This window comes from Rana temporaria, chromosome 4 (genome assembly GCF_905171775.1).
Source record: "Rana temporaria chromosome 4, aRanTem1.1, whole genome shotgun sequence".
Classification (NCBI taxonomy): Eukaryota; Metazoa; Chordata; class Amphibia; order Anura; family Ranidae; genus Rana; species Rana temporaria.
The window spans coordinates 314458665-314485790 of record NC_053492.1 but is presented as its reverse complement, the minus strand read 5'-3'; the positions used below and the strand labels follow the sequence as shown (position 1 = coordinate 314485790).

The following is a 27126-nucleotide window of genomic DNA, read 5'->3' as shown; positions in this document are numbered from 1 at the left end:
CTGTAACATGCAGGTCTCAACCTCAAACAAAAAAATTCTCTGATGCCACTAACCAAGGCACATAGGGGTTGATTCACTAAAGGCAAATAGACTGTGCACTTTGCAAAGTAGCATTGCACTCTACGAGTTCAGTTGCTCCAGAGCTTAGTAAATGAGGTAAAGCTTCACTTTGCAAAGTGTACCCAATCACGTGCAAGGAAAATTTTAAAAACAGCCATTTTGCTTGCATATGATTGGATGATGGAATTCAACAGAGCATTTCCTCATTTACTTAACTTCCGGAGCAACTGCTCTTGCAGAGTGCAACTGCACTTTGCAAAGTGCACAGTCTATTTTCCTTTAGGAAATCAACCCCACAGAGTCTAGAGGTAAAAAAAATACATACCATATGATTAGAAAGGAGGGGGCAGAATTTTCAATAGTAAGTATTTGTAAACCCATTTTATCCTGAGGCAAGACTTTAATTACCGACTCGATCTCTGACACTGAGATAGGCTTATAAAGTTGTTATTACGTTGTTTACTGATTTGCATCGTCAGTTGGGGGCTAGCGCCTCGTTGAGATAATATGAAAGACATTCTGTTTTCTGCAGAGGTGTTTGACCTGTGAGCGTGGTGGGGAGTTGGTAGAGTTGGGCATAATAGTCCCAAAAGGCATCCGCAGTCTTAGGCCTCGTACACACGGCCGAGAAACTCAACGGGCAAAACACATTGTTTTGCTCGTCGAGTTCCTTGTGAAGCCGCCGAGGATCTCGACAAGCCAAATTTTCCCATTCCCATTGGGGAAAAAGAAGACATGCTTTCTTTTTGGCCCGACAAGATCCTCGTCGGTTTCCTCGTCGAAAAGTGTACACACGACCGGTTTCCTCGGCAATAAAAACAAAACAGCAAGCTTCTTGCTGGTTTTTGCCGAGAAACTCGGCCGTGTGTACGAGGCCTTAGAGAGCAGCACCGTCTGAGATCCCGAGGTGGTTTGAAGTTTATGGATGTCATGGTATATCTACATGGTCCCATGCTGCCTGCAATGTTTGGAGCTGCATCCACATCGCTTGATGATGTGATTGACGATATCGGTGGACTTTATTAATGTTTATATGTTTTATTCTAATATTTTTTTTCTATGGCTTGGGTGTTTTTTTTTTTTTACTATTTCCTCTGTGAATGAACAACCAGGGGTAGCGTGTACTATGTAACTACCGTATGTATTTATTTACTAATGGGAGTGGAAATCTTGGGTACCCCCTCATACAAAGCAGGCTTCCAGATTCTGAAAATCCACCCACTGACTCCCACATCCTTTCTGGGGAACTGTATGTGGGGATGAATTCTTTGCAAGGTCCCCCCTCCCCCTCAAAGGGGAGGTGCATGTTCTCTGGCTTAATTTCCTGGCCAGCCAGGCTGTAAGCATGGATAAGAATTTGTTTGAAATGTAGGGGGAAGCTCACTTTGGGGTAATGTTCAGAATGTACTGCCCCCCCCCTAAAATAAAAATAAAAAACACCCTTATCCAGGAATAAAGCATGGATAGCCAAGAAAGGGGGCAGTGAGTATGTAACCTTCTCTTTAACCATACGAGGCCACCTGCCCTCAACATTGGCAGGGTGTCTTCAAAGGGAGGGGGGTCCTTCAGGGCACCTTGTTCCCATGTTGATGAGGACTAGGGCCAAATCTTGCCCCCAAAAGGCATGTGGGGGTCTGCAGGTGGGCTTATGTATCAATATCAAAATCTGGAAGCCTCCTTTAGAATAAGGTAGCCCTGAGATACCTACTGGACAAGTGTTAAAATAGAAAAAGTCTATTAATAAAAAAATTATGTGAATCAAATGTCATTCATGTCATCCAGCAATGCAGATCAAAGTCAATCATCAATGTTATCCTAGTGTTAAATCCTGGTTCATGTGTATATATCCCAGTCTTTTAAATATGTTTTTATCATCTGGAACCATTTTTGGTACAATAAAACCTTGAACTAAAATGTTATTTTTTTTCTGTCATTCAGTGATACAGTAATTGTATCAGTGGCACCTGACAAGTCCAATTTAGTTTTTTGTTCTTTTTTTTTTTTTTTTTTTTACATACCTGTATACTATAGGGATGTGGTGATAGTAGCTGTATGTCCACTCCTAGTCATACATGGTTCCCTTGAAAACATGGAACGTTTATGTTTATAAATCAACGTGACGTGGAACTTACTTATTCTTTTTTACCTCTAGCTTGTAAATGGAACGTTTATACACTAAGTGGTGTCCAATAAAGCAATTTTATTTAGGTCACAAGCTAAAGCAGTTTTGTCAATAGAACTTAATTTAAATCCAATATTTAAAAAAGTCAGCTTCTCATTGTTTAAAAAAAGGGGTATTTCAGTTCTCTGATTACTCCATTACAGTGTTAGTTCACAAAAAAAGTAGGGTTTCTTGCAACAATTTAGAAATCTGATTTCGCGTACACACGACCGTTTTTCATGACATGCAAAATGTCATTAAAAACGATCATGTGTGGGCTTCAGAGCATTTTTCATGACGTGAAAAATGGCCATTGAAAATTTAGAACATACTCTATTTTTCGCATCATTTTTCACGTTGTCGTTTTTCACGTTGTCGTTTTTCAGGTTGTTGTTTTTCACATCGAGAAAAACGTATTTTTTTCTAGATCGTGTGTACACGGCATGATACTTTACCATAAATGATAATGCAGCTAAAACATGTTATGCCCTGTACACATGATCGGACCTTTGTCCGACCAAATTCACATCGTAATTCCATCGGAGGAAAATCTCTGATGGAATTCATCGGAATTTCCGATGGAATTACTCCAATGGGGCATACACACAGTCGGAATTTCTGATGGAAAACGTCTGTCTGACTTTTTCCATTGGAAATTCCGATCGTGTGTACGAGGCCTTAGGGGCCCATTCACACTAGATGCATTGAACAAACCCAAGACAAGGCCTATTGTCTTGTTTACAGTCAGCTCAGTTCACACCACTTCAATGTGGTCATGTGCACTGAACAAAAGTACAGCATGCAGTACTTTTTTATAGCACAGCGTGGTGCAACGCAAACTAATGCATTGTACTGTACTGTGGCCAACTAAATGAAATGTTTTATTTAAGTTTAAATAAAAAGGTTGCCATGTGTTACACGTTACACCTGTACTTAGGGAGTAACATTTACCATATTACTAATGCAGCAGCCCCACTCACCCCCCAATCCCCCATTGTGACAGTGGCAGGGGATCCTTTCACAATTTAAAAACAGCGAGGCTGTGCGGGGCTCCACTAGCACAGCCTTATGATTCAATCACACAGATCTGTGAATAAATGTACTAAAATGTCCAGTTTGTCAATGTGGCAGATAGCTTGTAGTTCTCAATAAACTGCGAGGGCACTGGTGAGCGCTCTCATACTACATTGACATTTCCTGCACTTCAGTAACTGTCTCTCCATATTGGAGAAATGGCCAGAGAAGCTGTATTGAGTGTTTCCAGGAGCATGGCATTGTACCCATGATCTGCTGATCTCTGATACACTGCTCTTCATGCTTCTAAGAAAAAGAAAAAAATAATAATACACGCACATTTTTTTAACCTAAAAAAAATAGCATTTATATACTGTATATATACTTTTTAAAAGTGAACTTAGCCTTTGAGCTGATAACACACAAACAATTCAAATTTCTTGTGGCTCTATTGAACACACCCATTAACCACTTAAGGAACGCCTCCTGCACATATATGTCGGCAGAATGGCACTGCTGAGCACAAGCACGTACCTGTACGTCCTCTTTAAGTGCCCAGCCGCGGGTCGCCCGCGGCGCGCGCCCGCGACCCGGTCCATAGCTCCGTGAATGCGACCGCAGGACCCGCGGACCCAATCGCCGCTGGAGACCCGCGATCGGTCCCCGGAGCTGAAGAACGAGGAGAGCTGTGTGAAAACACAGCTTCCCTGTTCTTCACTGTGGCGCTGTCATTGATCGTGTGTACCCTGATATAGGGAAACCTGATCAATGATGTCACACATCCAGCCCCGCCGCCCTACAGTTAGAAACACATATGAGGTCACACTTAACCCCTTTAGCGCCCCCCTAGTGGTTAACTCCCAAACTGCAATTGTAATTTTCACAGTAAACAATGCATTTTTATAGCATTTTTTGCTGTGAAAAAGACAATTGTCCCAAAAATGTGTCAAAATTGTCCGATGTGTCCGCCATAATGTTGCGGTCACGAAAAAAATCGCTGATCGCCGCCATTAGTAGTAAAAAAAAATGTTTTAATAAAAATGCAATAAAACTATCCCCATTTTTGTAAACACTATAACTTTTGCGCAAACCAATCGATAAACGCTTATTGCGATTTTTTTCCCCAAAAACAGGTAGAAGAATACGTATCGGCCTAAACTGAGGAAAAAAATGTTTTTTTATATATTTTTGGGGGATATTTATTATAGCAAAAAGGAAAAAATATTGGCCCGGATTCAGAGAGAATTTACGCCGGCGTATCCATATATACGCCGCGTAAATTCAAATCTGCGCCGGCGTATCTTCTTTCTGTATTCAGAAAGCAAGATACGCCGACATTAGCCTAAGATACGACTGGCATAAGTCTCTTACGCTGTCGTATCTTAGGGTGCATTCTCACGCTGGCCGCCAGGTGGCACTCCCGTCGTTTTCAGCGTAGAGTATGCAAATTACCTAGTTACGCCGATTCACAAACGTACGTGCGCCCGGCGGTAGTTTTTTACGTTGTTTGCGTAAGTCGTTTTCGTTGTAACGTTGCCTCTGCTATTAGGTGGCGCAGCCAATGTTAAGTATGGACGTCGTTCCCGCTTCGAAGTTTGAATTTTTTACGTTGTTTGCGTAAGTCGTTCGCGAATAGGGCTGGACGTAATTTACGTTCACGTCGAAACCAATACCTTGTTGCAGCGTACTCGGGAGCAATGCACACTGGGATATGTACACGGACGGCGCATGCGCCGTTTGTACAAAACTTCAATCACGTCAGGTCATCATCGATTTACATAAAACCCTCCCCCCTCCACATTTGAATTCCGCGCGCTTACGCCGGCCCCATTTATGAATACTGCACTTGCTCCTGTAAGTTGCGTCGGCGTAGCGTAAATACAATCCGCTGTGCCGCCGTAACTTAAAGCGCAGCTACGTGAATCTACCCCATTGAATTTTTTTCAAAATTGTCGCTCTATTTTTGTTTATAGCGCAAAAAATAGAAAACCGCAGAGGTGATCAAATACCACCAAAAGAAAGCTCTATTTGTGGGAAAAAAAGGACCCCAATTTTGTTTGGGAGCCACGTCACACCACCGCGCAATTGTCAGTTAAAGCGACGCAGTGGCGAATCGCAAAAAATGGCCAGGTCCTTTACCTGCATTTTGGTCCGGGTCTTAAGTGGTTAAACATTCACAGCGCTGAAGGTAAAAATAAGTGAACCCTTGGAGTTAATAGCTGGCTGAACAATGACTTTAAGCAAGTGTTTTCAGGATCCTTGCTTGGATCAGACCAACACATTTTTGATCATTCCTCATTACAAAACTGCTTCAACTCAGACATATTTGTAGGATATCTGGTATGAACAGCTTCTTTTGGGTCATTCCACAGCACCTCTATGGGGTTAGGGTCTGGACTCTGACTTTAGCAAGGCAGTGGTCATCTTGGAGGTGTTTGGGTCATTATTATGTTGGAATATTGCCCTGCGGCACAAACTTTGAAGGGAGGGGAACATGCTTTGCTTCAGTATGTCACAGTACATGTTGGCATTCATGGTCCCCTCGGTGAACTGTAGCTCCCCAGTGCCAGCAGCACTCATGCAGCTCCAGACTATGACACTCCCACCACCACGCTTTACTGTAGGCAAGACACCTTTGCCTTTATACTCCTCAGCTGGCTGCCACCACACACGCTTGACACCATCTGAACTAAATAAGTTTATCTTCGTCTCATCAGACCACAGGACATGGTTCCAGTAATCCATATCCTTAGACTGCTTGTCAAACTGTTTGTGGGCTTTCTTGTGCATCATCTTTAGAAGAGGCTTCCTTCTGGGACGATAGACATGCAGACAAATTTGATGTAGTGTGTGGCGTATGGTCTGAGGACTGACAGGCTGACCCCCCCCACCCCTTCAACCTCTGCTCAAATGCTGGCAGCACATATACGTCTATTTCCCAAAGACAACATCTAATGACGCTGAGCAAGTGCACTCAACTTCTTTGGTCGACCATGGCGAGGCCTGTTCTGGGTGTAACCTGTTCTGTTAAACCGCTGTATGGTATTAGCCACCATGCTGCATCTTAGTTTCAGGGTCTTGGCAATATTCTTATATACAAGGCCATCTTTACGTAGAGCAACAATTATTTTTTTCAGATCCTCATAGAGTTTTTTTCCATGAGGTACCATGTTTAACCTCCAGTGACCAGTATGAAAGAATGAGAGCGATAACACCAAATTTAACACACCTGCTTCCCATTCACATCTGAGACCTTGTAACAGTAATGAGTCACATGACACCGGGGAGGGAAAATGGCTAATTGGTCCCAATTTGGACATTTTCACTTAGGGGTGTACTCACTTTTGTTACCAGCATTTTAGACATTAATAGCTGTGTATTGAGTTATTTTGAGGGGACAGCAAATTTACAATGTTATACAAGCTGTACACTCACTACTTTACATAGTGGCAAAGTTTAATTTCTTCAGTGTTGTCACATGAAAAGCTATAATAAAATATTTCGAAAATTGTGAGGGGTGTACTCACTTTTGTGAAATACGGGATATATATATATATATATATATATATATAAAATTATGTTGGATGATCTGGATGATGATGATGATGCAAGCACTAAATGTTCATGTTAAGCCCCGTAAGCACAGACGGAAAGTTGGCCGACATTTGTGTGTACTGCAGCCGGTCTGACAGAAGCCTGCTGTTTGGCTGGCTTCTGCCAACCAGCTCCCAATCCCAAACTGATCGGGGTGTTCTGGCGGAGGGACCTTCTCCCTGTCACAATAGAATAGCAGGGGAGATTACTGTACTAACATTAGATTGTTAGTACATTGGCTCCGACCTGAGCTGTCATTTTTTTTTAGTTCAGCACTGGGTTGAAGGAAAAAAATGCAGTGTGTACTAGACTTAAGTGAAGGAAGTGAAGGCAATGTTTTTCTGTTATTCAAATCTTTTGCTTTTACAAACCTATGAAAAAGTCACTGGCATGCTAATTTTTTACTCTTGTCAACCTGGTTTAATGGTATCTTATTGTTATGCTAACAATTTACGCACACCATTTTTGTTTCTACTGTGTGCATTGCAATGTAGTGTTGAACGTGGAATAAAACTCTGCTAAATTAAAAAACACATAAGGGGTTATTTACGAAAGGCAAATCCACTTTGCACTTGTAGTTTTCACTTGTAGTGCAAAGTGCACTAGAAATTGCACTGAAAGTGCACTTGGAAGTGCAGTCACTGTAAATCTGAGGGGTAGATCTGAAATTAGGGGACGCTCTGCTGATTTTATTATCCAATCATGTGCAAGCTAAAATGCTGTTTTTTTCCTTGCATGTCCCCCTCGGATCTACAGCGAATGCACTTCCAAGTGCACTTTAAGTGCAATTTCAAGTGCACTTTGCACTTGTAGTTTGTACTTGTAGTGTAAAGTGGATTTGCCTTTAGTAAAAAACCCCCATAGATTAACTTTGAGCTTTTACATTCTGCTATGTTACATAAAAATCACACTCATTTGATATAATTTAAATCCACAGACTTTGTTGATTATATTTCATAGTAAATATATGGAGGTATGAAAATGATGTAAAGGTTGTGTTGTGAAAAATGACAACACAATTAATTTCTTCAAAATGTTTTACTATTTATTCTTACAAAAAAAAAAGTTAAAATATATGCTACCAAATCAAAGCTTTGTCTGTCAATTAAAAAAAAAAAAAAAGTGGACTAGGGGCTTTAGGGAGAACAAGGCCTGGCGACTGATGTGGTTAAAGCAAAAAGAAATACATAGCCAGTATATAAATGAAATACAGTTGTAGACATCTTTAGTGCAAAAATAAAGAGGCTGCAACTGTCCATGACTTAACAGTCCAAACATAAGTTCTATCCCCACGTAGTCAGCAGCTGTGTGCTCACATTACATTCTGTGAAGATTAAAGCATTCATTTCTCATGTATGTGCTGTTTGAGCCTCTAATAAGCTTATCAGCCTTACTGAAGAAGAAGAAGAAACTATAGCCTGTTTTATTAAAAACTGGCAGCAAAAGGACTCAATAGAGTCCATTGAATGCTGCATGAGATATAAGAGAGACCCTGTTCAGATTTTACAACAAGGCCATTTGGCTTTGTTTATGTCTCTGTCCCCAAATATGTTATTTCATTTCAGCACGCTGGGGTTAAAATCTTACTTTGCTGAATTATACAATTCTGTGCAATAGCAGATCTCCCATAGGAATAGCAACTCATTTTATACCTTTAAGCGGCATGGTTCAGTTACAGCATGACATATAGTTTACAGAATATGAAATGGAAGCTATATCACACCTCTTAGAACAAGGATTTCATACAAATGCATAAATAGATTAAAAGCTCTTAAAACCCAAGAGCATTTATACTTGTGCAATCAAGGTAATGGAAAATTAGTCTCTTAAAGGAAAACTGTCATAGGAGCAATATGGAGGCAGTGTTTGCTGACCTCCCCTTCATGTAAGCATTAGTTGCCTAGCTGTCAGGCCAACTTAAATTCTTTGAGTCCCCCAAATTTTTAATTTTTCTGATCTGCATACTTAATCCAGGTCAGACTCAGGAAGTATTGAAGCCAGCAAGTAAGCAGAACAACCAGGTAATTTTGAATTTTAAGTCAGATATGGAAGCCTCTAAATTATCCTCAAGTCAGGTTTACTTTAAAATGAAGCAAACATGTTTGTTTTAGTATACACTGGGGTTGATTTACTAAAACTGGAGAGTGCAAAATCTGGTACAGCTCTGCATAGTAACCAATCAGCTTTCAGGTTATTTTGTCAAAGCTTAAGCCTCGTACACACGACCGAGGAACTCGATGGGCGAAACACATCGTTTTCCTCGTCGAGTTCCTTGTTAGGCTGTCGAGGAACTCGACAAGCCAATTTTCTCCATTCCCATCAAGGAAATAGAGAACATGCTCTCTTTTTGGCTCGTTGAGTTTCTCGACAGTTTCCTCTACGAAAATGTACACACGACCGGTTTCCTCAGCAAAAAAATATCTCCCAGCAAGTTTCTTGTGTACGTGTGTACGAGGTCTTACTTGAACAAGCTTAAGTTAGAAGCTGATTGGCTACCAAGCACAGCTGCAGTTGATTTTGCACTCTGCAGTTTTAGTTAATAAACCCCAGTATCTTGAAATATTGGAAATACGACTATTCATTATCAGATTGGAGCTAAATGTGAAAATGCTGCAGTTGATACTGTTGATTAAGATGTAACTCCAGGTAAAATGAAAGAGGGAATAATACCACCCCCCCCCACTTCAGTAAGTCAATGAGCTCCTTCACTAGTGCTGACATGTCAATCTGATCTTTTTTTGGTTCAACATCTTCGGGCATCATGATTGGTTGGCATGGGATGACAAAACTTCTGCACATGCTGATATGCTAAGGATATACACTGATCTACACACATGAAGCTCAGTGCATACTCTATCTAGTGCAAGGGTGTCAAACTCAATTTCATTGTGGGCCGCATCAGCATTATGATTGCCCTCAAAATATCAGATACATTTGCGCAGGGAATGACTGAAATAGACAGATGAAAAAAGTAGGGAAAAAAAAGGAAGTGAGGATGGCAGATCAGGGGAGGAAAGGGGGTGGGGGATGATGGGTGGGGGATGATGGGTGGGGGAGGGGGGGATACGCGTAATGGGATAATTAAGGAATATTGTAAGTTTATATTTTTGTTGCTCTTTTTTTGCTTGAAAATTTTCTTGTACCAATGTGGGTCTGTTTTATACCGTAATAATTTTTCAATAAAGAAAAAAAAAATGATTGCTCTCAAAAGGGCCAGTTGTATCTGTAGGATTAGATGTCCAGCGAATTCCATCCCTTTACATTAGATGTCAAGAGCCATCTCACCACCAGAAGTTGAGTCTCCCACTCTCCCTTACATCACAGTGCACCCCCCTTTCCTTATGCTGCTGCTGGGAAGAAGCTGGATGCATTCCTTGAAAGCAGACAGTAAGGGTCTGGAGTAGGGCCAGAGGAGGGCTGGAGCTCTCCGGGAAGCTGTAGAAGAGGTGTGAGGGCCACATGAAATGGCCTGGAGGGCCGGATTCAGCCCACAGGCCTTGTGTTTGACACCTGTGCTCTTGTGAATATAGTAAGCAGGTAGATAAGAATGTTTTATTGTCCAATGCATTTCATTAAGCCAAGGACCTCAGGAGTGCTTCTGATGAGGTCCTTGGCATGACAAAACACATTGGGTGGGATTTTGTTGCTGTAACGTTACTTCCGCTATCTAGAATGCATGCCTGTATTTCAAACAGGGAGCACAAGGAAGGGGTTGAACTGTTTGATATTTTGTATTGCTTGATTGCTGGGAAAGACACCTTATATGCAAGTACTGTACACATGTGGCTTTTTACTTTGCTATAATAAAACTGTAACATGCTGTTTGTGGACTCTCTCTCTTTCTTGATTCTGTGCCCATATAACACTGGTAAGGAGGTGGAGGAGAACAGAAGAAATTTGACCATTTGTAGGTAAAAAGTGGCAACTATCCAGTCTATTAAATTGAGTGATCTGTGGTTTTGATGTAGGGTTGAAGGAGAGGAGCAAAGAGACCCTGGATAAATTACACAAGTCACTTGGAAGACCCACTTATAAATTTATGGGGTCCACAGTTCTAGTGAATGTTTCATATACTGGGGTGTTTAATGAGCACAAGGGAGAATGTGCATTGTATTGCTAATAGAAGGAAGAATGGAAAAAAATATTAATTGCGTGCTTGAATTCAATCACATTGCGATTTAATATTGAACTTTGAAATCATGAATTGGATGTTTACAGCACATATTATGAATTAAATTATTCATTTTGTTTGTTGTTAAGTTTTTAAGGTTTATTGAGCACTAAGTTTGAGGTATTGATTAAGTATTTACGTTTATTCGTCATTTTATATATATTTTTCATCACCTCATATATGTTGTTTCACATTATAGACATGGCATGGGTCAATGGGTTCATAAACAGTATAGCACTGCACTATTCTATTTAATGGCAAGCCCTTGCCATTATTATTCTCATTCAACCGCTGTGACGCCAAGATTAATCTGAAACCCCAAAATGCTAATGAGCAAAATTAATGAATCCAATACACACCTTATATAAGAATAATAACAGTTTGCAGTATAATAATATTATACTGTGTATAAAACACAGTGTGATGACAAAATCAGGGGCACAGGGATTTCATCATGATGACACTTTCCGGTGCCTTGGGCAGAGTCTGCCACTTATTGCGCCAAAACACTGCTCCCTGGAAGCCGTTGCCAATCTCTGCAGAGCGCCACACAGAGCAGTGGATAGAGCCTCCTACTAAGTATGTTGTAGATCTTGATTCCATTTTCTATGCAGAACAGATGACATGTCAGTTTAACTATTTTATATATGCGAGTGTTCCATTGGTCTTTGGGAATGTATAAATTAAGGTATACAGTGAACAATATAGAAGCTCTTTTTTGAGCTATGGTGACTCCTGAGGCCAATTCAAGAGGCATTACAGATGCCTTTGGATCAAGCCCGCAGGGCATATTGGCACACAAGCTTTTACAGACCTCCTATAATCTAAAAGGTCTGCACCTAAGGTAAGCACCTGGAGTGACACCAGATGGATGGGAATGTCAAATGTGGAATTTGGAGACACAAGATCACTGCACAGGTTTAATGGACACTTGTTGATTTTTCTTAGTCTCTGTTTGGACTTTATTTTACACTGATTAAGTATCTGGGGTTGATTTACTAAAGGTAAAGAGACTGTGCACTTTGCAGTTTGCAGTTGTAGTTGCTCCAGAGCTTAGTAAATGAGCAGAAGCTCTGCTGAGTTCCATCATCCAATCATGTGCAAGCAGATTCTTTTACCTTGCATGTGATTGGATATTCTTTGCAAAGAGAAGAGATCCTCGCATGTGATTGGATATTCTTTGCAAAGAGAACCTTTACCTATTTTTTTTATTTATAACAGGGACAAGGCCCTCACTGACATCCGTGGCTCCGTGCATGTCTATGGAGCCACGGATGTCAGCGGTGATATGCCCGTTGATATCCGATGCGCTCCGTTCCACCAAAGTGTGATGGAGGAAAACCCTATTTTCCATCCGTCTGGTGGATCAGATCAGGTGACAACGTCTATGGTCCGTCGTCATCCGATCCCCCATAGGGGAGAGTGGCGCTCTGACAGGTCGGTCTCTGCACAGTGTGCAGAGACCGACTTGTCATCTGCCGGCTCAGCAGGGATCGACGGAGCATACACCGCTGAGCAAAGCGGAGCCCGAAAACGGTCTGAAAGGTCCCTTACACAGACAGATTTAGACAGATTTGTGAACACTATTTAAGAGAAATAGGCCTTTTGTGTACATGTAGATCTTTAAGTTCAGCTCATGATAAATAGAGACAAACACAAAAGTGTTGCATTTAATATTTTTATCAGTGTATATAAGTTGTATATTGAATTTATTCATTTTGCTTTTTAGCATTTTGGGGTTTATTCTTGGATTCACAACTGTTTATTAGTAGACTTTAGTGCACTTTTAGTGTGCTTTTGTTATATTCTACATAGGTGCGAATCACTTTTCTTAGTACTAGCTGGCTGTTGACTTTAGGAACGTAGTTGTAAGGACAGTATTTGTGGTAACTCATGGTGTTAACATGGACACCTAAGATTTTAATGTTGCTCTGTTTAAGTTAGAAAACAATTTGAGTATATTCAATATATAATACAAATATTATATGAACATTAGAAAATGTAAAGGCCATATAAAGTCTTTTAGTCTGGTAGTAGTTATGCAAAAGGACATATACAGCACAGCTGTGAAGGAGTCACAACTGAACTGCTATTTTTTTTCCATGACAAATACCTATTAAGCAGTCAGAGCAAACCCTCATTAAAACCTCTGACATCACCCTTAGGGCAAGAGAACACAGAGCAGCAATTGCTGAATTGCATATGAAAATTATAGTTTTATTGTCCGTACAACTGAAGACTTAACTCCAGCTCCCATTTCAGTCAGCTTAGCCATAAAGAGGGTATTCTTTCACAGTACAAAAAAGCACAGTACACCATTGTAATGTAAGGAACAGTCACTGTTTATGTATTTGATAGCCTTGTTCACAATAGTACTAACAGTGAAATGGCCCTGAAGATCTCATTTTAGCAGCTGTGAAGAGAGAAAGTCATAAACACGAGAAAAAAAATGTTTCAGTTGGATGTACAAATTTGGAAGCACATAGCCTTTATTTTCAATCAATAATCCTATTTTATTTAGTTCAGCAGACAAGATTCGTAGGTAGGCACCATATATTTTATATTAATAAACGCATCTTCTCCTCCATGGCGCTCAAAAGCTTCTAGTGTTTCTTGAATCAGGTCACCAATGTTTTCACGTTTTTGCTGGCTGTAGTCAATGCCATCGCCTGAGTTCACTGTAAACAAAGAGAAGAAACGGTTCATGTTTTGTGATTTGCTTTTTTTTTTTTTTCTGTACAGAAAGTATTGTATAAAAAGAGATTTATAAAACTAAAAGGAAAAAAGTGTTGCACATAGCAACCATATTGATCTCAGTTGTCATTTCCATTTCAGGGTAAAATGTCAAATGTTTGGTTGGTTTGGATACTGTACATTTTTATACTTTGCTTACATTGTTACAAATGACAGTTTCACAGAATGGAAAATGCTTAGTTGAACTGCATAATTAACTGTACGTTAAAAGGATAAGACGTGCATGATCAGCTTTCTCTTTAATGCAGGTCAAACAGTACATGGGTAAAATCAAACATGTATAAAATAAAGAGATTTATAAAAAAAAAAATCAAACATGTATATGCCTAAGCTTATTTCTGACATTTTGTGTTTACAAGTTAAAATCCACATTTTTTGCCAGAAAATTACTTAGAACCCCCAAACATTATATATATATTTTTTAGCAGAGAATCTAGAGAATAAAATGGTGATTGTTGCAATATTTTATGTCACACGGTATATGTGCAGCAGTGTTTTAAACACAACTTTTGGGAAAAAAAATTTTTTCACGAATTGTAAAAAAACTAAACAGTAAAGTTAGCCCAATTTTTTTGTATAATGTGAAAGATGATGTTACGCCGAGTAAATAGATACCATACATGTCATGCTTTATAATTGCAGGCACTCGTGGAATGGCAACAAACTACGGTACCTAAAAATCTCCATCGGCGACGTTTAAATTGTATTTACGGTTACCAGGTTAGAGTTACAGAGGAGGTCTAGTGCTAGAATTATTGCTCTTGCTCTGACAATCGCGACAATACCTCACATGTGTGATTTAAACACCATTTACATACATTTTATTTATTTTTTAATTGATCACTTATATTGCTGTTACAAGGAATGTAAACATCCCTTGTGACAGTAATAGGTGGTGAAAGGTACTCTTTATGGAGGGATCGGGGTCTAAAAGCCCCCCCCAATCCCTCCTTTGCACTTCAAAGTATTCATATCGCAGAAAACGGCGATTCTGAATACTGTATATTTTTTAAAATCCAGCGCCATTGGCAGCCGAGTAAACTCCGTGTTTACATTCAGGAGACTGGAAAAAAGCCGTTTCCAGCTTCATTACAGTCTGTGTCTAGACACTGGAAGCGGCGCATGGTAGATTGGGTCTCCCGGTGGGACGGGAGGCCCGGTAAGAGCAGCAGAGGCGGCAGGAGGGGGAATGTCCCCTTTCGCTCCTCCGGGATAACAACCGAGCGGCTTTTAACAATACTGGGATGATGCCTGCAGCTGCGGGCATCATCCCAGTATAACCCCCGAAAGCCTGTACTGTATGTAACAACAAATTCACTGGATCCCAAGATACACACATACACACACTTCACTGCTCTAGATGCCACAGGTTTAATCTATATCACCGTAACGGCTCAAACAAATAAGTGTTCTTGTCAAAAATGCCTCAAATACATGTTTTTTGGATTACGTAATTGCATGTGACCTGGTTTGCCTGTAATTCAAATGAACCTTAAAGTGATTGTATACCTTCGTGTTTTCTTTTTAAACATGTCATACTTACCTCCATTGTGCAGCTCATTTTGCACAGAGTGGTCCCAATCCTTGTCCTCTTCTGGGGTCCGTCAGCAGCGCTCGTGGCTACTGCTCGCATCAGATAACCCCTAGAAAAAGTGCTCTCCAAGGGGGTTACCATGCTGGCCATGCTCCTGAATCCGGCATTTGCGTCCATAGACATAAATGCTGGACTCGGCCCGCCTCCTGGCACCTGCGTCATTGGATTTGATTGACAGCAGCGGGAGCCAATGGCTGCGCTGCTATCAATCTATCCAATCAAGAGATGGGACACCGTGCAGAGAGGGAGAGTGCATCTCCGCCGACGGACCTAAGGGGCCCAGGTAAGTAAAATGGGAGGGCTGGGGGGGCTGGTCACTGCCAGATTTTTTTTCACCTTAATGCATAGGATGCATTAAGGTGAAAAAACACAAGGGTTTAAAACCCCTTTAATAGGACAATAATTACTACACCATCATTTGGAAATGTCCTTTTCTTGTCTTCTGTATTGAAACAAATGGACTTGACTAGGTTTAGAGCTTGTGTAGATGGGCGTTGTTTTCCTGCATCTGGTGTGCATTTGAAATGCACATCAGACGCAGGAAAACAACGCCCGTCTACACGAGCTCTAAACCTAGTCAAGTCCATTTGTTTCAATACAGAAGACAAGAAAAGGAAATTTCCAAATGATGGTGTAGTAATTATTGTTTGTTTTTGTTACTATTTACAATTTTCCACCTGTGTATACATTCTTTGCTACTTTTTAGACTTTAACATTACAACTGCCCATGTCTGGCTTTTATAAAAGGATACTGTCATTATATTGTTGATCTTTTTAAGTATCCCCCATACATTTTCTATAGTGCTTGTTTCTGCTATATTTCATTTAATTTACATTGCTAGACTTAATTAGTATGGGGAATATTAAATAAATGTCATTCTGTAAACTGTTGATTTACATTGAAAGGTACACTTTGACAGCTAAGTCTACCATACTTAAGTCTGCATCATTTCCAAGACATATTCATTATTCAAAGTGCATTTGTAAAGTTTTTCAAAGTGACCCACAACTAACGAGGGCAACCAATGAATCAATACTAATCATATTGAGAAAGCACAACCATGAGACATATTTTCCTTTTAATTTGCATCTACCTTTCTTTTAAAAGGATCAAAACCTTTTACAAATTAAGCTGTAGACAAGATGGAATGTCAGTTTGCCATGATTACAAATACATAACCATCCTTCTTTTGTATTTTTACTTATAGATGTCAAAGCCTGTCTATTGATTTTTCATTCTATTATGTTTATGCATCCTGTATCTATAATACATGTTTGTAATAATAAAATCCATTAGAAATGTTCATATTTACAGAATGTTCAGATACTGGAGCATGAGGTAAATAAGGGTATTTTCATTTGTGTGGACAAAGGCTGTAAGGTAGCTCAGAGACTTACTGGATAAAATAAATGCTGACATTCTCCTTATGTCTTTGCATTGCTGAGTTTTCATACTGCCAATTACATTTTTAAACATCTGCATATGCATTATTTTGTGAACTGATATATATATATATATATATATATATATATATATACACACAAGGACCACATTAGGCTGTCCTATTCCAGCTGCATCATATTACTTTATTATGTCATAGTACGCATTAGAACCGTGTCGAAGGCTCATCCTTTGTTGTAAAATGGGAACTAAACTGAAAGGGTGAAATCGTACTTTGGTATAGGGAACATCTAGAAATGCTAGGTTGCCTAAGCAATAATAATTTGAGGGGGCAAACCAACACAACCCCCACCTCCCACAGGAGATGGACGGGAAGACAGCAATCACCCATCCCCATGCGGGAATCGGACAGGAAGATGGTGCAGCTGCTGCTCCTCAATCTGAGGCCATCACTTCTCCTCCAGGCCGAACAGGAAGTAGGTCCTGAGACCCAATTGGCCAGGAGTCCTAAAACTCCCTGGCCAACCGGTCTCAGGACCCGCTTCCTGATTTGCTGGGAGAAGAATCATGAAAACAATAGCAAATATTAGCTCGCTATTGTCACACAACTGTTTGGGCTCAGGGTGCAGTGCTCTGTGCCCCGAGCCCACCCATTTTTGAAGCCAATTAGAGTGTCAGGCTCTAATCATGTGCTTAAAACAATATTGAAATCCATGCATTTTGTATCATGCATGTAGATTAAAACAAAACTCTGTACCTGTACATGGATAGCCCCCCCCCCCCTCCACACAGACACAATACAGAATAAAGCATGGTAATTCAGTAATGAGGAAATTATTAATTGCAAGGAGATCATAGGCTGCAGCATAACTAGTCAGCAACCAACTAAGGTTATTCAGTAAACAATGCAAGGTGCCCATGTGCAAATGGGAGTGTTTGGTTGTGCAGACATGATCTTCTGGACTGCTCTTGACATATAAGAGTGCTCTATTTTGCAAAAGGTCCCAGTTCCAGGCTGTGAAGTGGATAATGGGGAAGAAATAAGTGCTAATGACAGACACTGCCAGCTCAATGTTTATCCTAGGAGAAAACTATAATAAGCCAACTGATAGTTCTATCAGACAGTATCCAGTCTCCGATGTCAGGGGTTTTCCATAGACGTGACTTTATTACCCAATCTAGCTGTTTTCTGTGGAAATGAACAAACACCATCTCATGACTATGGGTAACTTTTCCAGTGACCAGAATTTTCCAAAGACAATCTTTACCTTAACCGCTTGCTGACCGTGCCACACACATATACGTCGGCAGAATGGCACGGCTGCGCAAAGCAACATATATATATACGTTGCTTTGAATTTCGTGGACTGCCGCAATCTCCGCGGACTCAATGTCTGCCGGTGTCCCACAATCGTGTCACGGAGCTGCAGAACGGGGGGGTGCCTGTGTAAACAAGGCATCTCCCTGTTCTGGGGAAGGGAGTCACCTCTCCAGGTGGGTCTACTAAGCAATATAGAACTTCTCAGGAAACCAAGGGTGCCGGCAATGCACTAGGCAAATGGTAGAAATTTCAAAAGGATGGACAGCCGCACTCCACAAAAACCTCTTAACATGTCTTTTATTGGTAAAATCAATAGAAAATGCACCACAGGAAAACAGAAAAAATCGGGAAAAGAACAGCCTACGCGTTTCACACTGGTTCAGTGCTTAGTGCTCCCTGTTCTGCCTTGTGACATGACACTGATGGTCTTCTCCCTCTCATCGGGAGGAGTGATCAGTGTCATGTCACAGAAAGCCCAGCCCCCACCCAGTTAGAATTACTCCATAGGACACACTTAACCCCTTCCCCTACCCTACTGGTTAACCTCTTCACTGCCATTGTCATTTACACAATAATCAGTGCATGTGTATAGCACTGATCGCTGTATAAATGACAATGGTCCAAAAATAGCGTCAAAAGTGTCCGCCATAATGTCGCAGTCACAATAAAAATAGCTAATCTCCACTATTACATCACCAGTAAGAAAAATATTTATAAAAATGCCATAAAACTATCCCCTATTTTGAAGACGCTATAACTTTTGCACGAATCAAAAATATGTTTTATTATATAAAAAAATGTTTTTTTTTTATATATTTTTTGGGGATATTTAATTTAGCAAAAAGTTAGACCTTTTACACAGAGATTTCAACATGGGGAACCAGTGTGCCTTCTTAAGACCTTTGCCAGGCTGGAGAAAGTACACTAAGCCTTATGGTCTAGTGAACGCAGAGGGTAACAGAAGTCATTGTGTTATTTTATGTCATGTTACATTAAAATGGCAGTGATATCATGTATTCATCACCATGGCTTGCAAAATCCAACCCCCTCAACTGATATATACTGTACATCTACAAGTGCATATCAAAAATTAAAAAGTTTATTAATTTCAGATCAAAAAGTGAAACTCCTATATTATATAGATTCATTACATACAGCGTGATATATTTCAAGCTTTTTTTTTTCTTATAATTTTTAGGTTATAGTTTACAGCTAATGAAAACCCAAAATTCAGTATCTAAGAAAATTAGAATACAGTAAAACCTTGAATTGCGAGCATAATTCGTTCCAGGAGCATGCTTGTAATCCAAAGCACTTATATATTAAAGCAAATTTTCCCATAAGACATAATGGAAACTCAAATGATTGGTTCCACAACCATTTATTCATAAGTCCTTCAGTTTATAGTCCATATAAAACGATTATAGCAATGTGATAGGTTGTGTAACCATAAAATGTCCATCCACAAATGGAAGCCCCCACAAGGGGATTAGAAGCAAAATCCAGAAGGAGCTACAGAGTATAAAAAGAAAAGAGAGGCGCCTATAAGTGTAGCAATATGGTTACATTTATTGACGGTACAACATTTAGAAACTCACATGGCTGATGATTAAAAGAGGCACATCTAAGTATGCAGGCATCTGGGGTAAAGCTGTCTGCAATTGTGACCAGGAAGACTACCCTGCAGTAGAGGAATCTGAAAGCGAGGCTTGAACTGCGCGTGGAGCACAGATTGGAAGGGACGACATCAATGGCGGTGTGGAGGACAGTCTATGTTGACATCTTTACCCCAGATTCCTGCATACTTAGATGCGCCTGTTTTAATCACCAACCATGTGAGTTTCTAAATGTTGTACCTTCTTCCCAGTGATTAGCTGTGCAGGGGGGATGTCAGCACAAGTCTGACCAGTGCTTAACAGACAAGAAAAATGCAAAGAAAAAAACTGACCACACTCGGCAAAGGATGTGCTTCTATGCCTAGTAAGGTCAATTTGAAATAGGAAAGCAGGGGGACAGGCAGGATAACACGGTATTTCACACAAAGGAAACAAATACATATATATAGTACAACTTATGCCTATCAGGAATATGAAATGTGGGGCTAACATGTGCTTTAAATATAGGAATAGAGAAATCAAATTAAATAACGACACAACAGTTGCTACATGAAAAACGACAGCTTTTCTTTTCCTTCAGTATTTTATACATCATCCTCAAAATAACTCATGTTGTTTGATAAAATCTATCATTATTTTCTGTTGCCATTGAGGGTCAGACTCACTACTATCCTAGCATTTATGTGTTTTGTGTTCCCAACTGAAGTGCGCATACAGTATCTATACACTTTAGAGGAATTTGTCCTTTTTTCTAGACATGAGCGTTAGTATAAATTTAGACTTCAATGATTGCTGTATGTTCCTGTGTTTGAAGCATCTGAGGTGCATCCAGCGTTTAGCGGCATGCAAATGCATACTGACATCCTTCCATAAAGGACAGCTGTATCTTGGTGTGCATATCTACCTCAAAGCAGTAAACAGGGAATCATTTAGATGTGGGAGAGCACACTGACATAAGCATGTTCATACAAGCATTATAAAATGCTGTGCTGATCTAAATGCATCTTAAAGAGATAACAAATTGATCAATCATTAACCACTTGCTTACTGGGCACATAAACCCCCTTCGTTCCCAGGCGAAATTTCAGCTTACGGCACTGCGTCGCTTTAACTGACATTTGCGCGGTCGTGCGACGTGGCTCCCAAACAAAATTGACGTCCTTTTTTCCCCATAAATAGGGCTTTATTTTGGTGGTATTTGATCACCTCTGCGGTTTTTATTTTTTGCGCTATAAACAAAAAAAGAGCCACAATTTTAAAAATATATATATATTTTTTTACTTGTTGCTATAATAAATATCCCAATTTAAAAAAAAAAAAAAAAAAAAATTCTCAGTTAAGGCCGATTCGTATTTTTCGACGTATTTTTGTAAAAAAAAAAAAAATCGCAATAAGGGACTGGTTTGCGCAAAAGTTATAGCGCCTACAAAATAGGGGACAGAATTATGATTTTTTTTTTATTATTTTTTTTTTTTACTAGTAATGGCGGTGATCTGCGATTTTTATTGGGACTGTGACGTTATGGCGGACACATCCGACACTTTTGACACAAATTTGGTGCCATTCACATTTATATAGCGATCAGTGCTATAAAAATGCACTAATTACTGTATAAATGTGACTGGCAGTGAAGGGGTTAACACTAGGGGGTGAGGAAGGGGTTAAATGTGTATCCTAGGTGTGTTCTAACTGTGTGGGGGGAGGGGGGTGACTGGGGGAGGTGACCGATGCTGTGTCCCTATGTACAAGAGACACAGATCGGTCTCCTCTCCTCTGACAGCACGTGGAGCTCTGTGTTTACACACAGAGCTCCACATCCCTGCTGTCTTACCGACAATCGCGTGTACCCGGCGGACATCGCGGCCGCCAGGTACACGCAACGGCTTCCCAGCGATGCGCCGGCACAGTGTTTACCCGCTGCGCGCCCCCCAGAGGCACACGCAGGTAATGCTTTTTAAATGACGTCCAAAGACGTCCAGTTGGCACCTGAGAGCCGCGCTGTTGACGTCTTTTGTCAATAGCGCGGGTCTCAAGTGGTTAATTAAGCTGAGACGACTGAATATAAAATGCAACATGTGTGTTCTAGAATAAAGTGGAAGACAAAGACTGCACAGTGTGCAAACAGTTTGGACCCATTTACGCATTCCATTTACAGTGCCTTGAAAAGGTATTCACACCCCTTGCATTCTTCCACATTTTGTCACGTTACAACCAAAAACTTAAATATATTTTATTGGGCTTTTATGTAATAGACCAACACAAAGTGGCCCATAATTGTGAAGTGGAAAGATAAATATGTGAAAAGTGTGGGGTACATTTGTAGTCAGCCCCCCCTGAGTCAATACTTTGTAGAGCCACCTTTCGCTGCAATTACAGCTGCAAATCTTTTTGGGGATGTCTCTATCAGTTTTGCACATCTAGAGAGTGACATTTTTTCCCATTCTTTTTTGGAAAATAGCTCAAGCTCTGTCAGATTGGATGGAGAACATCTGTGAACAGCAATTTTTAAGTCTTGCCACAGAGTCTCGATTGGATTTAGGTCTAGACTTTAACTGGGCCATTATAACACATGAATATGCTTTAATCTAAACCATTTGATCTAAACCATTCCATTGGAAGGTGAAGCCCCCAGTCTCAAGTCTTATGCAGACTTAACAGGTTTTCTTCTAAAGCCCCGTACACACGTGTGGGATTTCCGACGAGAACCTGCTTGGTTCAGTCTTTCCCCTACACATGGCCGGTTTTCCCGACAGGAAAATTGCGATGGAGCTTTGGCTGGGAATCCCAGCCGTGTGTATGCTTCATCTCGGTTTTTCCCATAGGAAAACTGCCAAAAACCGCCGGGTAAAAGTCTGCGGGTTCTATTTTTTTGTCCAGCGGTTTTTGGGCAGTTTTCCAGTCGGAAAAACTGCGAGGAGCGGATTCCCAGCCAAAAGCTCCCCTTGCAGTTTTCCTATCGGGAAAACTGATTGTGTGTACGAGTCATGTGATTGCCCTATATTTGGCTTCATCCATCTTCCCATCAACACTGACCAGCTTTCCTGTCCCTGCTGAAGAAAAGCATCCCCACAACATAATTCTGCCACCAACATGTTTCACGGTGGAGATGGTGTGTTCAGGGTGATGTGCAGTGTTAGTTTTCCACCACACATAGCATTTTACTTTTAGGCCAAGACCTTCAATGTTGGTTCTTCCACATGTTTGCTGTGTCCCCCACATGTCTTCTCTCAAACTGCAAATGAGACTTCTTATGGCTTTCTTTCAACAATGGTTTTCTTCTTGCCACTCTTCCATAAAGGCTAGATTTGTAAAGTGCACGACTAATAGTTGTCCTGTGGACATATTCTCCCACCTAAGCTGTGGATCTCTGCAGCTCCGCCAGAGTTACCATGGACCTCTTGGCTGCTTCTCTGATGAATGCTCTCCTTGCCCTGCCTGTCAGTTTAGGTGGATGGCCATGGCTTGGTAGGTTTGCAGTTGTGCCAAACTCTTTCTATTTTCTGATGATGGCTTCAACAGTGCTCCATGAGATGTTCAAAACTCGGGATATTTTTTTTATCCCACTCCCTTCATCCTCACATGAGCCAGTTCACTCCTTGAGCTGATCTGTAAGTATTAGTATATCTAAATACTCCCCAAGGGATCTTTTTTGTATTGTTTTCCCTCCTTTATTCTTATAAAGGGTTTATTACATCAGATTTTTCTGTATTTACAGTGAATTCAATTTTTGCATCCATACTCCTGATGAGTGAACGTGATTCACGAAACACGTAGAGTTTTTCTATTCATGTGATGCCAAGACAGTTCGGCTTTTATACAGCATGTACTCATCTATGTATATGAATAATTATGTATCATCATTGCATACAGTGTATGTGTGCATGGTATATTTTTACCAATTTATCAGCTTTTGTAAATGGTTATGTTTATGTTTTGAAAACATTATCATGCATTTCTAGACCTTTGATACAATAAAGGTTTTATCATATATTTACTCCATACACAATTTTTTGCAGCAATAAGCCTCATTTAAAGTCCCATTATTTTGTTTTGTTTCTATTTCATATAGCCAGGGATGGAGGCCTTTTACTGTGGATAAGTCAGGTCACGCTTTTCTCTTTATATTTTTTCTTAACCTAACCCTGCTTTAAACTTCTCCACAACTTTATCCCTGACCTGCCCCGTGTGTTGCTTGGCCTTCACCTGGGGCTTGTCATTCCAAAGGGTATCTGTAAAGGTTTATTAATACTTTAAGCATTCTGTGTTGGGAAACAAAACCTTTTTAATGATGTCTAGATAACCATCAGTAAAAGGGAATGACTGTATACAACTTGCCCACCCTTTCCCCGTGTAGCTTATTATGAATACACCTTATAGATCATTTGTCCTTTTTAGACCATGTACTGTACATTCTAACAGGTCGCACTGTATTCTTAAAGTGGTTGTAAACCCCAACACATATACTCACTGAAGTATATGTAATGATTGTAGGTCCCTGTGCAAAAGTTCTGTGTATTCTATTATAAGAGTACCTTATAGATATCAAATCCGGAATATATAAACAATAAAGAAGGGCAAAAATTCTACCAATAATTGTGCCAAAACTAAATGGTGCTTAATAAATTATATAGCGCTAAAATATTATAAAAATTGCATATGTGATAATCAAATCGTATTCAGTCATATACTTATAAATGTTCTAAACAATGCATAGATAATTGAAGAGCTTGCTGTTCAACCAAAGTGCTTAAAATAAAGGTCCTCCTAGTTGGGGCTGTAATTACTCATTCAGCGATATCCTGGATATTGTAATTCAATCAGTCAATCATGGAGGCCTAGGATACTCTTCTCATTTAAAATGCATCCTCGACTCGGTATAAGTATAAGTATAGTATCCCTCATAAGTTGTATCTCTGTTTATCTGCAGCTTTCTCTTCTTTACAGCCCTTCAACGTATATGATTGAAATAGCATTTCCGAGCTTCCAGAGGCAAGGAGCAGGGATCTGAAGTCACACACTGCAAACTTTAGAGAGTAGAGATCTGTGTAACCTTAGATCTGATTAGAAGGAGGGGACACACTGCCCTCCACACAGCACACAGGCACAGCTAAGGCTATCAATCACAGTCTGTGTGCGGGAAGGTTCCTCCCCTGTCTACCCTCTATCACATGGACTCAGGTAAACCTTTCAACAGTGACTAATGTGGAGAGCAGATGCACTGCAGAGCAGAAATGACACAGGGGGGTTATTTACTAAAGGCAAATTCACTTTGCACTTGGAAGTGTACTTGGAAGTGCAGTTGCTGCAGATCTGAGAGAAACATGCAAGGAAAATAAAAAACAGCATTTTTGCTTGTACAAGATTGGATGATAAAATCAGCAGAGCTTCCCCACATTTCAGATCTTCCCCTCAGATTTACAGTGACTGCACTTCCAAGTGCATTTGGTAGTGCAGAGTGGATTTTCCTTTAGCAAACCAACCCCTCAGTGTTTTGAATAGTGACAAGTAAACATTATGGAAATATGTGCTTTGTTCATTGTTCCATGTCTATTCCATGTCACAGGTTTACAACCACTTTAAATTACTAGTCCTCCATAGTCTCTTCATAGATCTAATCCTAATAAAAGTTAAATGTGGTCAAAATTGCCTCTGCATTTTTGTATATTTCACACTAGGTGGGATGTTATGAGGTTTCCTTTTTATTATTGTATACGTCTTAGAATTTGTACTTAAATACTTAAGCATTAGTTCATGTGGTGTGGGCTCACAGTGAAGAAAATGTGCTTTTGATAGCATGCCACACAACTCCCAATCCACGTTAATAATTAATAACTAAAGATTTGTCAGTGCCATTCTAAATTTGTTTGAGCAGAGGATGTTTTAAAGCTAAATTGAATGGGAGAAGGGAAAATTCAGACAATGAAAGCTATGTTACATAGTGAAACAATTCTACGGACTGCTATTATAGATAATATCATAGTCTTTTGAAGCATCTATCGCCTAAAAAATCCAGTTTTTCTCTTTCTTCAAGGAGACAAATACATCTCAGCTATGATTTTACTAAAATGGCCAGCTTTGCACTGAAGTCACCTGCCAAGTGCAATAACTGCTTATCTCCTCTTGTTGCTGAAATTAGCAAATACGCCAGCCCAAAGTGAGATAATTAGGGATGAGTTCAGTGAAAGAATACAAAGACTTCTGTATGAGATAAATGAATCACATTGATTTGTTCAGAACACCTAATGTTAAGTATGCAGTCATCATCTGCACTTTGAAGAAAATTGATACTGATATATAAGGGTTTCCTGAGATGTCTGAGATGTTTAACTTCATATTGGAGTATCATGCAGAGAGAATGTTCTCAGCAGAAAAATAATTTGACATCCAAACATTAATCCTGTATGAAGATGCATACGGAGATCCTTATTGTGGTGATATTAATCAGTAAATAGTGCACTGTGACATCATATATAGAAAAAACAATCTCATTGTCAGTATACTGTTGCACATCTCTGTTTTCTACCATTCCTTACACATTAAGTAAAATATTAACATTACAAGGTTTCAGTAAATAAGCAGTTTTCATGTAATTCAATAAAAAAAGAGTACTATAAGAAACAAAGTACAGGCATACCCCACTTTTAAGTGTATGTTCACAAATATTAAAGGGGAACTCAAAGCAAATAGATAAATATCTAAATCCATACTGTCTATATTTATTACTTTACCAAAGTATTTGTCATTTTGAATACATCTCTGACGATCTAACCATCTGAAGGGTCACTCTGCTACTTTAAGGCTAACCATTACAGCTTCATTGGCCAGCCTAACTGCTTCAGCCCCCTACTGTTATACTTACCTACTCAATAGTATGGCACAGAATGGGCCCTTACCTCTTCTTTGGTGGTCCTCCACTGACACTGTCTAATGCTTCTTCTTCAGAATGCCCCTATTGCAAGTCCTGTGCTGGGCTGTATGCATCCATAGACAAACACAGCATGGCTTGGCCATGCGCCCCCAGGAGTCAATGGATCACACTGCTCTCAGTGAAGCCTGTGAATCCAGAAAAAGAGGAGAGTGGGGCTGCGCTGGGGACAGTGCAAGGATCACGCTGCTACTTTCAGGCTAACCATTACAGCTTTATTGTCCAGCCTAACTGCTTCAGCCCCCTACTGTTATTCTTACCTACTCAATAGTATGGCACAGAATGGTCCCTTACCTCTTCTTTGGTGGTCCTCCACTGACACTGTCTGATGCTTCTTCTTCAGAATGCCCCTATTGCAAGTCCTGTGCTGGGCTGTATGCATCCATAGACAAACACAGCATGGCTTGGCCATGCTCCCCCTGGAGCCAATGGATCACACTGCTCCTAGTGAAGCCTGTGAATCCAGGAAAAGAGGAGAGTGGGGCTGCGCTGGGGACAGTGCGAGATCGTTCAT

At 40.2% G+C, this 27126-nt stretch overlaps 1 protein-coding gene across 1 annotated transcript in view; it reads right to left on the bottom strand.

Moving 5' to 3' along the window:
• Nucleotides 1-13321: 13321 nt before the first annotated feature.
• Nucleotides 13322-27126, bottom strand: part of PACRG (parkin coregulated) — an 800865-nt gene continuing 787060 nt past the window's right edge. The window contains exon 5 of the mRNA XM_040350615.1: nt 13322-13678. Within this exon, the coding sequence (XP_040206549.1) occupies nt 13518-13678 (161 nt within the window). The 3' untranslated portion in view covers nt 13322-13517. The remainder of the gene's footprint in view (nt 13679-27126) is intronic.